The 14,315-nt window shown below is 37.1% G+C and overlaps 2 protein-coding genes and 1 long non-coding RNA gene across 5 annotated transcripts; 2 read left to right on the top strand and 1 right to left on the bottom strand.

The window, feature by feature from the left end:
• The first annotated feature begins 1,795 nt into the window (after nucleotides 1–1,795).
• LOC144476954 (pancreatic triacylglycerol lipase) lies at nucleotides 1,796–5,775 on the top strand. The gene is made up of 7 exons (XM_078194304.1): nucleotides 1,796–1,926; nucleotides 2,253–2,355; nucleotides 3,036–3,184; nucleotides 3,519–3,764; nucleotides 4,325–4,531; nucleotides 5,218–5,374; nucleotides 5,462–5,775. Exons 1-7 carry the CDS (start codon nucleotides 1,878–1,880, stop codon nucleotides 5,517–5,519), a joined length of 969 nt encoding a protein of 322 aa, XP_078050430.1. The 5' UTR covers nucleotides 1,796–1,877; the 3' UTR covers nucleotides 5,520–5,775.
• Nucleotides 3,178–9,971, bottom strand: LOC144476970 (uncharacterized). 3 transcript variants are annotated; one of them, XR_013495128.1, is made up of 6 exons: nucleotides 9,276–9,971; nucleotides 8,801–8,938; nucleotides 5,202–5,293; nucleotides 3,737–4,647; nucleotides 3,456–3,664; nucleotides 3,178–3,307 (listed from the first exon to the last, which is right to left on the bottom strand). It is a non-coding gene; the product is annotated as an uncharacterized LOC144476970 (long non-coding RNA). The 3 variants fall into 3 exon arrangements; XR_013495129.1 differs by having other exon boundaries at nucleotides 3,178–3,664; nucleotides 3,737–3,995; nucleotides 4,305–4,647; XR_013495127.1 differs by having other exon boundaries at nucleotides 3,178–3,664.
• LOC144476909 (ionotropic receptor 75a) lies at nucleotides 5,895–14,231 on the top strand. Its single transcript, XM_078194232.1, has 17 exons — nucleotides 5,895–6,339; nucleotides 6,460–6,638; nucleotides 6,725–7,033; nucleotides 7,157–7,284; nucleotides 7,408–7,569; nucleotides 7,675–7,889; nucleotides 7,954–8,168; nucleotides 8,681–8,949; nucleotides 9,376–9,585; nucleotides 11,549–11,591; nucleotides 11,785–11,912; nucleotides 12,097–12,258; nucleotides 12,320–12,531; nucleotides 12,607–12,821; nucleotides 13,317–13,588; nucleotides 13,653–13,859; nucleotides 14,024–14,231. Exons 1-17 carry the CDS (start codon nucleotides 6,198–6,200, stop codon nucleotides 14,118–14,120), a joined length of 3,165 nt encoding a protein of 1,054 aa, XP_078050358.1. The 5' UTR covers nucleotides 5,895–6,197; the 3' UTR covers nucleotides 14,121–14,231.
• The last annotated feature ends 84 nt before the right edge of the window (nucleotides 14,232–14,315 follow it).

Genomic DNA, 14,315 nt, shown 5'->3' with positions numbered 1-14,315 from the left:
CCCGGAAAGTTCATGGTCCCGTCCAAAAACGGAAGTACAGGCATAATAAATAAATAAAATATATACATACGTAGAAGAATGTATGCAAGTAAGTCCATCGAAGTTTGGAAACTTGAATATTTTGTCGAATTGTTTCGGTGTTACGATCAATAGTTAAAGGGTTCTATCATAATTCTTTGGAAATACTGTTGAGAGTATGTAGCCTTGACATAAAAATGATATGGCTAGCATGCTAGCATGCATTCTGCTAAGTTTAAGAGAACTCGATCAATATCACACTAGGACACTTTTTGTTCGCTAGTTGCAGCAAAAGAATTGTAGAAATGGTGAGTTCGATGATAAAATGACATGAAATTTACTTAAAACACTAATCTAGGCGATTTCATTTATAAAATAATGATGTCATAGTTTATGACGTTTCTGAGTCAACTACTTCCTCCCGATATCCTGTTGTAAATATTTCGACATGGCTTTCATAATGTGTAGCAACTGCTCCTCTGTTTATGGAATTAAAGCGGAAACCGCACTTTGCGATAAATGTGTTCCGTATCGTTGAGAAGTAAGTCTATAGTAGATTAGAAGAATAATCGAATACAAATTGTTTCCTTAATATCATACATACATCATCAGTTTGAATTTGCCTTTTATAGGAAAAACTCTAACAATTGTGTGTACATACATATAAAAACTGTTCGTGTACAACTTATAGTATCGTTAGGTAATGATTCGTAATATCAATTAAAGCTTTTTTTATGACATGTTAGTACATATATAACATATATGACAACTGTACTTATTATTAGAAGTGGTGACATGTATGTTATAGTGTGGGTATACTAACATTGAAGTTGGTTTATTCATTTACATTCGAGTACAATTGACTAGTATGAATTAGTGTCCCACTTGCCCTACTACATTATCAGTAACTATAGCTAGCACAGAATATAGTGAATATGTACTTTAATGTAATAAGATTTACATAGGTTGCGAGTTAAGATAGAGATCAGTGATCGATCGCTAATTTCTATTTGCATGATTACAATGGAAACTAACTTTCTATGCTGCAGTTTGATGTAGTTCATTAGCTGACCGTAGAGGACGCAAGGAAACAATTGATATTTAGCAATGTCGGTATTACAGATCGCGCGACAGGAAGTTGATTAAGACGATTTCTCCCAGAAATTTAAAAGATTAAAACGCAAAAATTTATAAACGAATAATTTCTTCAAAGCACAACAAAGTACATTGTTGAGAGGTTAGCATGGGATCAGGATCAGGAAAAATTATATAAATGTTTTGATACTCAACGTATTTTTCCAAGATTATTTTTTCCAAGATTTCAGAGTCATCGACTTTTTTCAAATGCTACTGTAAATTTTCGTTATCGTCGCATAATTACTAAGGTCAAGATGGATATAATATCTATAATGTCACGACCTTCAAGTGACTTAGATTACGTAAAATAAATATAAAAGCTGCCGAGGACCTCCTGAAGAAAGATTATCTATAATAATTTTACAATTTGCAAGGAACACATTTTTCATTTAGATTGCAAATGATAATCATTGTCCTGCATTGATAATCATCCGTTTTCAATTTCTTTTGAAGCATTGTTCTACAACGTTGAACTCTGAGCTTATGAACGAATGGCAATGCATGAAAAGCGACGAGCCCTCTCGATGGGAGGAAACTCGAGGCTGTCGAAAGTTGGTGCCACCAATACTTCGACCGGAATAATTAATTCAGCAAATGAACGATGCTCCGGGTTTATCGGGTCATCGATAGATGAAGAATCGCGTCGGATGAATGACGGTTCGTCGTTAAAACGGCTGCAGTAGTAATTCAGTGCAACATCGGGTGGTATTGAGAGGAGAGACATGCCACCAGTCGGGACTCTTATCCTTCTGGCGATTGTTCTTGCACCAGGTATAGTGCAATAGACCAAACGACGAACTAATATTTCAATCCTTAGGACAACCCTTACTATACAAATAATATCAATGGTATTTTGAAAAAACAGTCCTTTTAAACTAAACGTGAGTGATAAGATCATTTGAAAAATTAATGAAATTATCAACGAGTTAAAAATCGGTAGTACTAAAATCAAAGATTCTGACCATCGTTAGGTCCTAACCACCGATTATAAAACAAGATCTTAGTAATCTTATCATTCGATGGTTACATAGTTGTTCATTAGAAAGAGAACGTCTTTGAAATGCTTTTAATTGAAAAAAACATTGCTGTGATTTCAGTGTACGCACGTCCGCAGAACACGCTGTTAAACGATGTCGAGAATGTCGTTAAGACCGTGTTCAAGACTGTATGGGAACCGGCTACATTCAATTTGTATAGTAGGTATGCAAACGTTGTTAACTACAAGACATTTAATTACGAGAGATCAGGATGTTATGTGGTGAAATCGGATGCGGGACTTAAATGATCTCCGGGACAATGATTTTGTAGAAATCGAATGATACAATATTTGATTTTCTATTATCCGTTATTTTTACTTTCTTTTCTAGAATTCACTATTTGGAACATGTTTCGATCGAACAGAATACTAGTTGGAATTTCCGTGATCAAAACAATTATACTGAGTTCGATGAAAGTGTAACAGTCCGAGGTAGCATGTTCGCAACACCGAAGAAAATTCGCGTCCCTCTTTGGTAACGAGTCGCGAATTTTTCACTGGTACGGAGAGACTTTATCGTTCGCGGTCGTAAACGATGCAACAATTTTTCAACGATACGTCTATCAGCAGCGAATTCTATTCTCAGCGCTGACGCTCGACTGGCTATCGTCGACGCTTGAATATCTACGGGCGCGCCTACTTTTTCTTTTTCGTTTTGCTCGATAATCTCTTCACCGATCGTGCCGATCAGAACCGGTGGAGAAATGAGACGCCACATTGTTTGCAAGCTTCATTTTACAGATTAGGCAAATGCTCGAATATCATGAACTCTGGCAGTAGAGAGACGCTTTCACGTGTTTACAATTCTACTTCGTCTACTCTTAACATGTCCTTTTCTTAATAGGGAAAATCCATTCGGCGAAGAACAATTGTTCTTAAACAACACAGAGGTTCTTTATGCATCTCATTTCAACGAAAGTCGCCCGACGAAGTTCATTATCCACGGCTACAGCGACACTGGAAATGAGGCCTGGGTTCGAGGTTTGATAGACGGTACGCAAACATCTCTCACATAAATGGTAGGGGTAGAAAGTATCTTGCAAGAGTTTCCTCTGAATCATCTCTCAATATTTCTATAAAATGATGATCTTCCTCCCGAATATGCTTGTCATCCTTCTAGGACAGTCATCACAAACGCATTCAGTCGGGGAGTCATAGAAATTTTATAATAATCTTTATAATTCGTTTTGGTAAACACGAAATCGACCACGTCAGGTTCAAGGGTCAAGCCGATAATTTAATTGAACATTCGACAATTTCTTACCGCGATATAGTAATGTCTTCTTGCAGTGGTAAAGCTTGCATCGCTATGTTCTTTTAATTACAGCCTATTTGCTTCACGAAAACGTGAACGTAATTGTCGTCAGTTGGAGTGTTCTTGCCAGTGCTATCTACCCATTGGCTGCGAACAACACCTGTCGAGTAGGCGAATTTCTAGGCAATTTTCTCGAGTTCTTAAACCGCGAGTCAAACCTAGAGTATAAAGATGTTCACATTACGGGACATAGTTTGGGTTCACACGTCGCTGGATGCGCTGGCGCTTACTTGAGTGGACGAATTGGCAGAATAACAGGTCTGTTTCAATAAAAACGATCTTGTCTTAACTTGACCGAATTGCAAATCCTTATCGAAGGTTCCACAAGTTAATGCATTTTACCGTTTTCAACCTGTTGAAACTATTAACCCTCGGAATGCGTTTGAATCATTTGTCTTAAAATGTTGATGGACTATTGAGTATTCGTTGTCAGATAAAGTGTCAATATTGCGGATGTATATGTAGAAGTTACACAAAATCTTTGAAAAGCTGAATTAAAAAGGATCTAGTTATGGCAATCCGAGATTTAATACAGAAAGTAGTACTTTACTTGTTTCCAAACTTCCGATGCTTGATTGCAAAAGTATGAGCAAGCATTCTAGTCAAACCTAGACTGCGGATTTTAAATTCACTTACGTCAAAACTGAATATTCCAATTGTTGAATGAAGAAATATATGTTCAATGAATTTTTGTTTCGCTATTGTATTATAAAATATTTCTTCCGCATGAAGATTCGCGATCTAGTATAACAGATGATATAAGACGAATGCACTATGTATAAAAAATAATTACTTAACGCGACGATATCGTGCGATAGGCCTAGATCCGGCGAGTCCCCTGTTCGAGACGATTTCTGGAATTGTTGACCCGAAATTCAGATTAGATCCGACTGATGCGCAGTTCGTTGACGTGATTCACACCAGCGGATCTGCGTTCGGATTCTTGTCTCCGCTCGGTCATGCTGACTTCTATCCGAATAACGGAAAGTTTCCACAACCTGGATGCTCGTTCGTGCCGACCACAAGTAACATCTTCAATTTCAATGTTTTCTAGGCGATATTTTTGGCGGTTGCAAGACGAAACGACGTAAAACAGATTTTCGATAAGTTTGCTTAGATCTTGAAGACTGATGTTGTGTTCCTGAAAAAAAGAATAATTAATACCAGAGAACCTAAAACCTCGATGTTAAAATAAACTGAAACTGGTTGTGAATCTTACTGAACTAATGGATACATATTTTCAAAAATATTCTAACCGAGAAAAACAATGTATTTTTAATATGCAAGAATGAATTACGGCTTTTAGTCTTGCCTCCGTTGGGTTAATGATCGAAACAGTAGAAACGAATTAACACGTTGACGACGGCTTGACCTACCGGTGGGTCATACGTGTCAGACCCGTGGGCTGCGTACATTTGTTTATTTTGCTTGAAAAATAGGTTTATATTATGTTATCTGAACATTATAAACAGATATTCAATAGTAAAAATTATATTCATAGAAATTCAATATTATAAACTTAACATAAGTATTTAATTTTTGTAAATTTCGAATTTGAAAATCGTGAATATCGACGCCGGCGTCAACGTATTAAAGAATTTATTACTGCACGTAAAGTAAAATTGCAGTAAATAGAAAAGAATAGTTGGCAATATGTTTACATATATAATTACTATGTCTTTCAATGAAACTTACGTGAATGATTTGCCAGCTTATTGCAGTCACTCAAGAGCGCATCAGTTCATGACAGAGAGCATAGGGAGCAATTCCGGTTTCAAAGCGAGAATCTGTGAAAGTTGGGAGAAATATAAGGATGGACGCTGTGATTACAATCCGGTTGGGCTGATGGGCGAAGATGCATCCACATCGTGAGCAATTGTTTTCCTCATATATGTATAATACTTCATTTCGTTCTTCGTGGAGTTTGAATCATGTTTTAATTACCGTTCGAACAGATTGCGAGGAAAGTTTTATTTGACAACGAACGATTCACCCCCGTTTGCGATAGCGTGAAGAATCATAACATCGAAGGTGGAGCTTGGAAACAATGGCGGAGAACGTGTTTCCATGATGTAAAACGATCCGTACTAGTCATTTACGAGTTACTTTTATTTATGCAGCGCGAGCAGTTACATTTGAAACAGCATCCCCTGAACGAGATGCCCGTAGAAAGTACAAATTATATTAATTAATATAGTATGATTAGACAATACTTATTTCCTCGTCTTTGTACCATTGTAAGTGAGAAGAATAAATGCTTTGTCGGTTACATCGAGAATCCTGATTTTCATTTTGTGTTTCGAAGATGTAGAGGTTTCTTGAGACAAAACAATAGCAACGACAGCTAGATTGATAACATAATAGGATGGTTCACCGAACGAGACACTCAATTTTGTGAAAACGAAAACGAGATGCTCGGTTATGCTCTAGAGAAAACACTAGAATAATACAATATTCGGATAATGGTAGCTGAATCATATTTTATTGAGACGCTGCACGTATATTTTATGAAATGCATACGGTAATATTTTATCATGATCATGATTAAGAAATAAGGGAATGCATTATTGAGTCTTGATTCAGTATCCATGAAAAATATCAGTGTCAGACAGAGCCAAATGTTGTTTAGACACTGTTCTTTACGAGAATTATTTCATTCGATTTTAATGCAAGTATTTTGAGATTAACAAGATGAACTTGGTGAACGTGTGTCTGCTTATGTTGCCGCAATTAATCTGCGTCCTGTGTGCAGATGAACAGGAGATTATACGCGATTATTTTACATTCAGGAAAGTGAAGAGGGTCGTGGGATTCTCATGTGGGACCCTGGAAGGTGTGCAGATTCTTTTAAATATTTTCAAGCTTTTAGTAACCCTGTAATTGTGAATTATACGCGTCATGTGCAAATAGATTCTACCAAATGTTTTCACCATTTTTATATCGTATTATACAGATGACATTAAACTCGCGAGAACGTTCAATGACATGTACATTACGTACACTTCGCTGATGGGATTCAAAACTACTAAGCGCATGGACATCAAGAAACTTTTAAAAGCCGAGTATCATCGGTTGGGTGTCTTTTTAGATACTCGATGCGATAGTAAGCGTTACACCAAAATTTTCCTCGATGTGAGTGTCTTATTGTGTCCATATTTTCTCAAAAAGTAAATCTTTTCAATGTACACGGAGAATACACAAAATCTTCACACGATCAGGCAACAAAATATTCCATGTACGACGAGATGCATAGATGGTTGATCTTCGGATCTAATTTGACTCACAGTCTGGATATATTAAACGATAAAGCGTTTAGTATTTTCACGGACATAGTGATCGTTATACCATCAATGAAGGGTTATGTTTTGTACGACGTATACAATCCGTGCAAAGATCGCGGAGGATCCATGAACGTGACAAACTTCGGCACGTGGAACAAGAAAAAGGGTCTCAACGTTACCTTAACCCAATCGAAGTTTCACAGAAGGTCGAACTTGCATGGAATGAGACTGAAAGTCGGTGTTGTAGTAAGTTTGTCTAAATCGTCGCGTAAAGTGTTCAGGAACTTAATAAAAATTAACTCTTTGATTGCTACAACTTCTTATATATTATTAATGATTAATAATATATCATATAAATAAATCTTACAGATAAACTACGTACCGGAGAATCAATCATTGCACGAGATGATGATGGAGTACAGCATGAAAGCAAAATACGGCCGATCGAAGTACCTATATGTAATCCTGTGGCACCTGTCGAACCTTTTCAATTTTACGTAAATATGAAAAGCCAGTGTAAAAAGTCTGAATCTTTAATTACAGGAAATCAAGTGACTTTTAATCTGTAATGATATTCTCTCGTGTGTAATAAAATTAAAATAGATTTATGTGTTTTCCAGCATGGACGTCATCCGAATAAATCCGCAGCGTAGATTTGACCATTCCGGTCCCGTTTTCGAAGCTTTCAAGAAGAAGACCATTGATTTATCGGCAAGCCCAGTCGCGATGAAAGTCGACAGATTAAACAATGGCGATATAATTGGACCAGTGTGGCCAATTCGGTATGCTATTGTTGGTACTTTTCTTCTCTTGCTAACCATTACGAATTAAATTCAGCGATGAAGTGAATCAACTCTCGACTTCTTTTTAAACATTATTTGCCACAGATCGTGCTTCATGTTTCGCACGATTTCCTCGACGAAAATCAAACCGGCTCAGTTTCTAAAACCTCTGTCCGTCAAAGTATGGTATGGGGTCTTAACGATGATAGTAATCGTGATGTCGATTTTAATCATTTTTATAAGACTGGAAGGTGTTCGCGAGCCCGCTGACAATTATGGACTCTCGGTTTTGCTGACAATAGGCGCTCTGTCGCAGCAAGGTAGAGAATTCTTCTAACACAAAGCCATCGATGATAACAATAAAATATAATTTCTCCCTCACAGGCTCGGCATTCGTACCGACACGTTGCGCAGCTCGCATCGCCTTCTTGCAGATTTTAATCTTCAGTACGATTATTTTGAACTATTATTCGGCGAGCGTCGTGTCGAATCGGTTGAAAAACAAAGGCGAGAAAATGAACGATTCGTTAATCAGTTTAGCCAAAAGCGGCATGAGACTGGCAGTCGAACCGACGCCTTACGTTCGCTCTTTTCTTCAGGTAGGGAATTGAAATTTGATAGCCCAAAAAAAAGAAATGACACGCTAATTTTTGGTAGCTGCATAATTTAATATTGTTTTGCGAGTGAAATAATTGCGTTTGTAACAGCAAAAATCCGTTCTTAGATATTGCCTACACTTGTAGAATCAAGTTCTGTTTAAAAACCGTATTATCGAAAACCGCACCTTAGACATGCCTGATACTCTGTGTAAATCTTACAGTTATGTTTGATTAACACGGTAAGTGTTTGCATTTCGATAATTTGTGTTTTTCTTTTTAAATATCTTATCGTTAAATAAAATAAATCGTTGCATCGTATTTACTTATTTGGAAGATTAAGGGTTTAACGACCAAATTTAAATTTACATCAACGGATTGTTAAACAAACCTGAGACTGTTTTCATTTTGTTTCAATTTTGCTTATCATTTTGTCTAGTAATTAATATCACACGTTTGAATTTGTATTAATTTTTCTGATTATCTGTTGCACTGCGAATTTATTTGCACAACAGGTGCAAGATAAAGACGTTCGATACTTCTATCAGAATTGTTGGATGAAGATACCCGAATACGACAGGTATTTGCCACTGGAACAAGGACTCGATCAGGTGGCGAAGGGAACTTTGGCTTACCACACAATGGTTGATTCCGCTTATCCTTATATCGAGCACACGTTCAATGATCGAAGCATCTGCGAGCTGACGGAGGTTCATCTGCTAAAGACTAGTTTGGCCTTTTACGCGAGACATAGGAGTCCTTTCACTAAATTGCTGAAAACGGGGTATGAAAATTGATAATAAAATTGCAGATTTCTACTCATTAAAACATTTAAATTAACAACGTCTAGTAGCATTTTTCTTTATAATGAGCAATCTTTTAAATAACGAAGAAAACCTTTCTCTCACTCTGATTCTTAAAATGACAACTGCAAAGAAACATTTTTGGGATATTATTCAATCTCAGATCAAAATGTGAATCTCCATGTAAAATAATTTTACTAAAGTCTCTTGGATTTTTCGCCACCAAAATCATTTGTCCAATAACGGTCAAACTCTTGCTACTTGATAAAATTCTGTAAAACAGTTTGTATTTTTATAAAGTACTCACTTTAAAGTAATGACTTCGTATGAAGGAATTATTAAAAAATTCATAGGTGTACTATACGAAACACCAACGTCATCTGAAATGGAAACATTATTTTGTGCAGATTAACGAAAATCAGGAACGTCGGGATTCAGAAGCGCGAAATAATAAGATGGTCAGCAAGACAACCATTCTGCCCGAGTAACCTGCTTATCGCCGAACCGCTATCGATCCATGAAGCAGCGCCGGTTTTTGTATTTTTATGTATCGCCGTCGGATTTGCCATTATTATTTGCGTGATAGAGAATTTGATTTACTACCTAGCACAATCAAGGTAATTAAAAATCAGAAAATAAGAAGTTCGTGAGAAAACAACAGAATTCATGATCATGACTCCAATTTCAAGTTTCGTGAATTGTTATTTTTCTTTTAAAGTGAAAAAAAAGTGAGAAGGCGCCGTGACATATCGTAGCTTACTTATCAATATATTAATTAAGGATACATAATTTTCCAGTTTACTGACCGCCGTGGCAGAGGGAAGAAATCTAGTAGACATGAATTTAAATATACCTTCCCTACGAGATATCAATCTGCAAACATTGAGCAGTTTCAACATATTCCTCGAATCGACGAATCCAGAGACGTCCTAAATCGGAGCTGTAGGGAATTGCAAACTAGAATTAACAATTTCATCATAGTGAACTGCAAACATAACTTCACTTCATATTAGAGATGATTGGATTGGTTTTGAAACAAAATAAATCTGAACGAAATTCTACTGAAGAATGTACGTTCTTTATAATATCCAGTTTTAAGTTGTAATTGCGTGCACGTTCAACGATATTGAGCTATTCTATGAATAAACAACTTGGCACGTTACCATCGATTACTCTGGTGTCGCGTTTGCTAGTCAAGACCACTGAAACATTAATTCCATTGCCATATCATGTCGTGACTCACGCAACTCTTCAAATTACAGAATTGACAGGCCGTCTGTTCTATTGGCATACGGGATGACGTCATGGTGCATTCGATGCATGAACTAAACAAACTCCAATAAATTCATGTAACTCATGTCTCGAAGACGTCGCGGAGGGCCACCAAAGTGCTACAAAAATATTTATCACCGTGCGAGAAATTTTAAGACGGATTTATGTCGTGAGAAATTATTATTTCCGCCATGTTAGTTATATTTTTCTCTCTCTTGCAATTTGCTTTATTATCCACTGCACAAGATCATGTGTTCATCCGTGACTATTTCGTGCACAAGAGGGTTCGGAATGTCGTAGGATTCTCTTGCGGTAACACAGTGGGTGGGTATAGTTCTTCAAAACGTAGTGTCTAAAACTTCGTATTTATTGTTTTGATAGAAAATTGTGCAAAGTTCCTGCAATTTATTCTTAAAAGAGAATAGAGTTGTAGGAAAATTTTGGACACATTTCTACAAAAGGGTTGGATTTTTGTCAAGTCCTTTAATTGCAGCACCAGTTCGTGTTAAAGAGAGTAATGTAGTGTTCACGGCTTCTAAATAACATTCATAAATTTTCCTTCGACCTAATCTTCTAGAAGAAAAGATTTCTATGAATTTAGCACAGTTAAGGTTTATCTAATTCTGTGTTACTCGAATTAGGTGACTTTGAGCTTTTGAAAACGCTAAGTACTACGGGTATATTTACAATAATAAGGGAGCCCACCATAAAAATCGACATCCGCAGGTTCTTAAAAAGCGAAACATGGACGCTCGGTGTCATCGTTGATCTACGTTGCCTGAACGACACTGCGGTTCGAATTTTTGCCGAAGTATGTTTAACAGTAACTGCCTCCGTAAGCAGTTACTTACTAAACGCCGAGTCGTTTATAATCACTAAACTGCAGACTTTCGTATATATATACATTTTTGTTTATTTTTTAATTTAATAAAACCTTTGAAAAAACTGTCGTTAAGTGTTTAATAATGTACAATGCACGAATCCCTGCAGTTTGATAATAGTGAATAATAAAATTGAGTTTCGTTGACTTTTCGAAATATAGAGCTCGAAATACAGAATGTATGACTATTCGTACAACTGGTTGGTCCTGGGATCGAATTATAGTAACAGTGTTCCACTTTTGAATGACACCACTTACAACATGGTGACCGATCTGGTTCTCGCCATATCGAATAAAAGTGGCTACGATCTGTACGATGTTTTCAATCATTGCAAATATCGTGGCGGTTTGTTGAACGTCACCAAACTTGGTACTTGGCATCCCGACGAAGGGTTAAATATCATTTTAACGCAGCCTTTAATTAACAGGAGAGCCAATATGCACGGAATGAGACTGAAAATATCTGGTGTGGTGAGTGCTATGGAAGTTACCACTGTAATTGCACGATCAGTTATTTTTCTGTTCCCGAAACTTCGCCGTACTATATTTTTGCAAGGGTACAGAGATTTTTAACCGGTTAATTGAAGTTTCATGCAATGCACTAGTGGATTTTAATTAATTTGTAACTTAGAATTTTTGAGCTGAACAGTTACGTTTGATTCAGATACAATATCGACCGAAAGATATGCGTCTCGAGGACTATATGCAGGATGTCAATACGAGGTCCTTGGATAGCATGCATAAATTTGTGCATGCCATGATATTGCATACAGGCGATCTTTTCAACTTTAGGTAACGAGAGCGAAGTCGATGGTCCCATGTTAAATTGGTCGAAAATTATGTACCAACTCTGCATAAACTCAATCACATGAATCATGAGTGTATCTACTATCATTTGTTGCATTAAAAGTCTGATCTCATTGACTGTAAGAACAATTGAATATGTTCGACATATTAAATCTCTCTTGCTTTTCAGCGTGCATGCTTCCGAAATAATTTACTGGGACAGACACAGCGTGCACGGTTTGATCTTTGAATTTCTGCAATCTAATTATATCGACTTCGCTAGTAATCCAAGGATCATGGTGTCTGAGCGTTTGGATTATGCTTCTCTAATTGGTGCCGCATGGCCGATACGGTGAGAAAAATTAGTAAACTACACTAGACTAGTAAACTACACTAATTAGTAAACTTATTAGGCCATGTTTCATGTTGTTGTCGACGTCAACCAACAAAATCAAACTAGAGATTTTCTTGAAGCCGTTCGCGAGGCAGACATGGTACACGTTTGCAGGGTTTGGGTTGTTCTCGATCTTCGTATTAAAGATGATAATGAATTGCGAAGGGATCGGAAAGAGAGAGAAATATTCCGGAGCGCTCGTGTTATCAGTAGGGATAATATCGCAACAAGGTAGCAAGAAACATCCTGCGAAACTATACCGGGTCTCAAACGAGTGATTCAATATCTATATTTCGTTTCTAACAGGTGCGAATTTGACTACGAAACGCGTGGCTAGCCGCATCGCATTGTTTCAGATTACTATACAGAGCTGGATAATGTACAATTACTATTCTGGTAGTATTGTCTCGGCTCGGTTAAGCGAACCTCTCGACATGATGGAGGATTCAGTAACTGTCTTAGCTGACAGCAACTTGAAAATCGCTGCGGAGGCAGTGCCTTACTTAAATTACTTTTTGTATGTAAGTATTCCTCGCTTACCTGCCATCATTTGTAGGAGAACATCGTCCAACTCCTCTTATCAGCTTTTACAATTGGTCGAATAACTGATTAATTTCATATTGTCTGGATCCGTCCAAATCTTGATTAAACGTTTCTTTGCGTATTTGTGAAACCTTGAAAATTGCAAATAATTCATTTAATAGCAACTTAAAAGTGGAAAACACGTTTACTTACCGAAAATTATCGGTAGTCTGAAGATTTCGCAGAAATTGCGTTTGACTTTGTCTAAAAAATTGTACAATGATCAATTGAAGATTGTATATAACGACATAGTAATATATGTCGTAGCAATATCCGAATTTCATTGTCTCAAGTTTTCATAATTTTCATTATTTCGAATTTTCGTATTAATAATTTTACCTCTTTACGAACATTACATTTACAAAGAAGGCACTGCGGAGGAAATTTAATGAACTACTACTATTACCGTGTTATTGCATTGTTCCAATCGGTAGAAACTAAACTGGGAGTCCGATTACTTTCGGAAGAAACGCTGGGATCCCCTGCCAGAGTCGAAAAGATATTTGCCGATAGAAGAGGGCATTAAGCAAGTCAGCGAAGGTGTTCTAGCGTATCACACGGATCCTAACACCGCATACCCGTACGTCGAAAGGATGTTCGATTCGAATCAAATCTGCGCGTTGACAGAGATACATTTGTTTAAACAATCCGTGATGGGAATGTACGCGAGTCATAACGGGCAGTTTGTGGAAATGGCAAAAATAGGGTGAGCAAGTGTACCTCTTTCAATCAGAAACACTGTTTAATACACTGTTCTTTGTTTGCCAAAGATTGACAAAAATGTTCAACACCGGACTCCGCGATCGTCAAATTAAACACTGGTCGTCGAGAAAACCTCAATGTCAGTCAGATACCTTGTCGACAAGAAGTATCACGATCTATGAAACTGCTCCGGCACTGATCTTGCTGGCGTTTGGTAGTTTCGTGGCTGGTATATTTTGCTTAGGGGAAAATATTGCTTATAAACGTGCGATGAAGTGAGTACAGTTTGGTCTTAATTGATCTGGAAGAAAACCAGGCTAGAAAAGTTTTATAATTGCGATCCGTAATATTAGTTTGCTCCAATAGTAACTGTTATTAAGTTATTAAGATTAAATACAAGCGTATAACGTCGATATGATAATCTCACAATTGTTTACAGAGCGAAATCTGGGAACCGAAAGGAGATGATCAGTGCAAGAGGAAGCATCATCACTAGTGGAAACAGCAGGGATAACTTATTGGATTTGCAACCCTAAACTTGTTACCGTAACACACTAAAGCGTTTGCGGCAGTTTGACTAGTTGAAGATTTTAGTTACCTAGCTTGAGATGTTCTTTGAACAATAAAAAATGCATTTATTTAATACACACAGGAATCTTCTACTTCACCACTGACAAGTCTTCATCGTTTCATTCGCAGTTCGTTTACGTTATCGGATTTCCACGGTACGA

Source organism: Augochlora pura, chromosome 2 (assembly GCF_028453695.1).
Source record: "Augochlora pura isolate Apur16 chromosome 2, APUR_v2.2.1, whole genome shotgun sequence".
NCBI classification, from domain to species: Eukaryota; Metazoa; Arthropoda; class Insecta; order Hymenoptera; family Halictidae; genus Augochlora; species Augochlora pura.
Note: the sequence above shows the minus strand (reverse complement) of the source record. Positions and strands in the feature narration are given on the sequence as shown.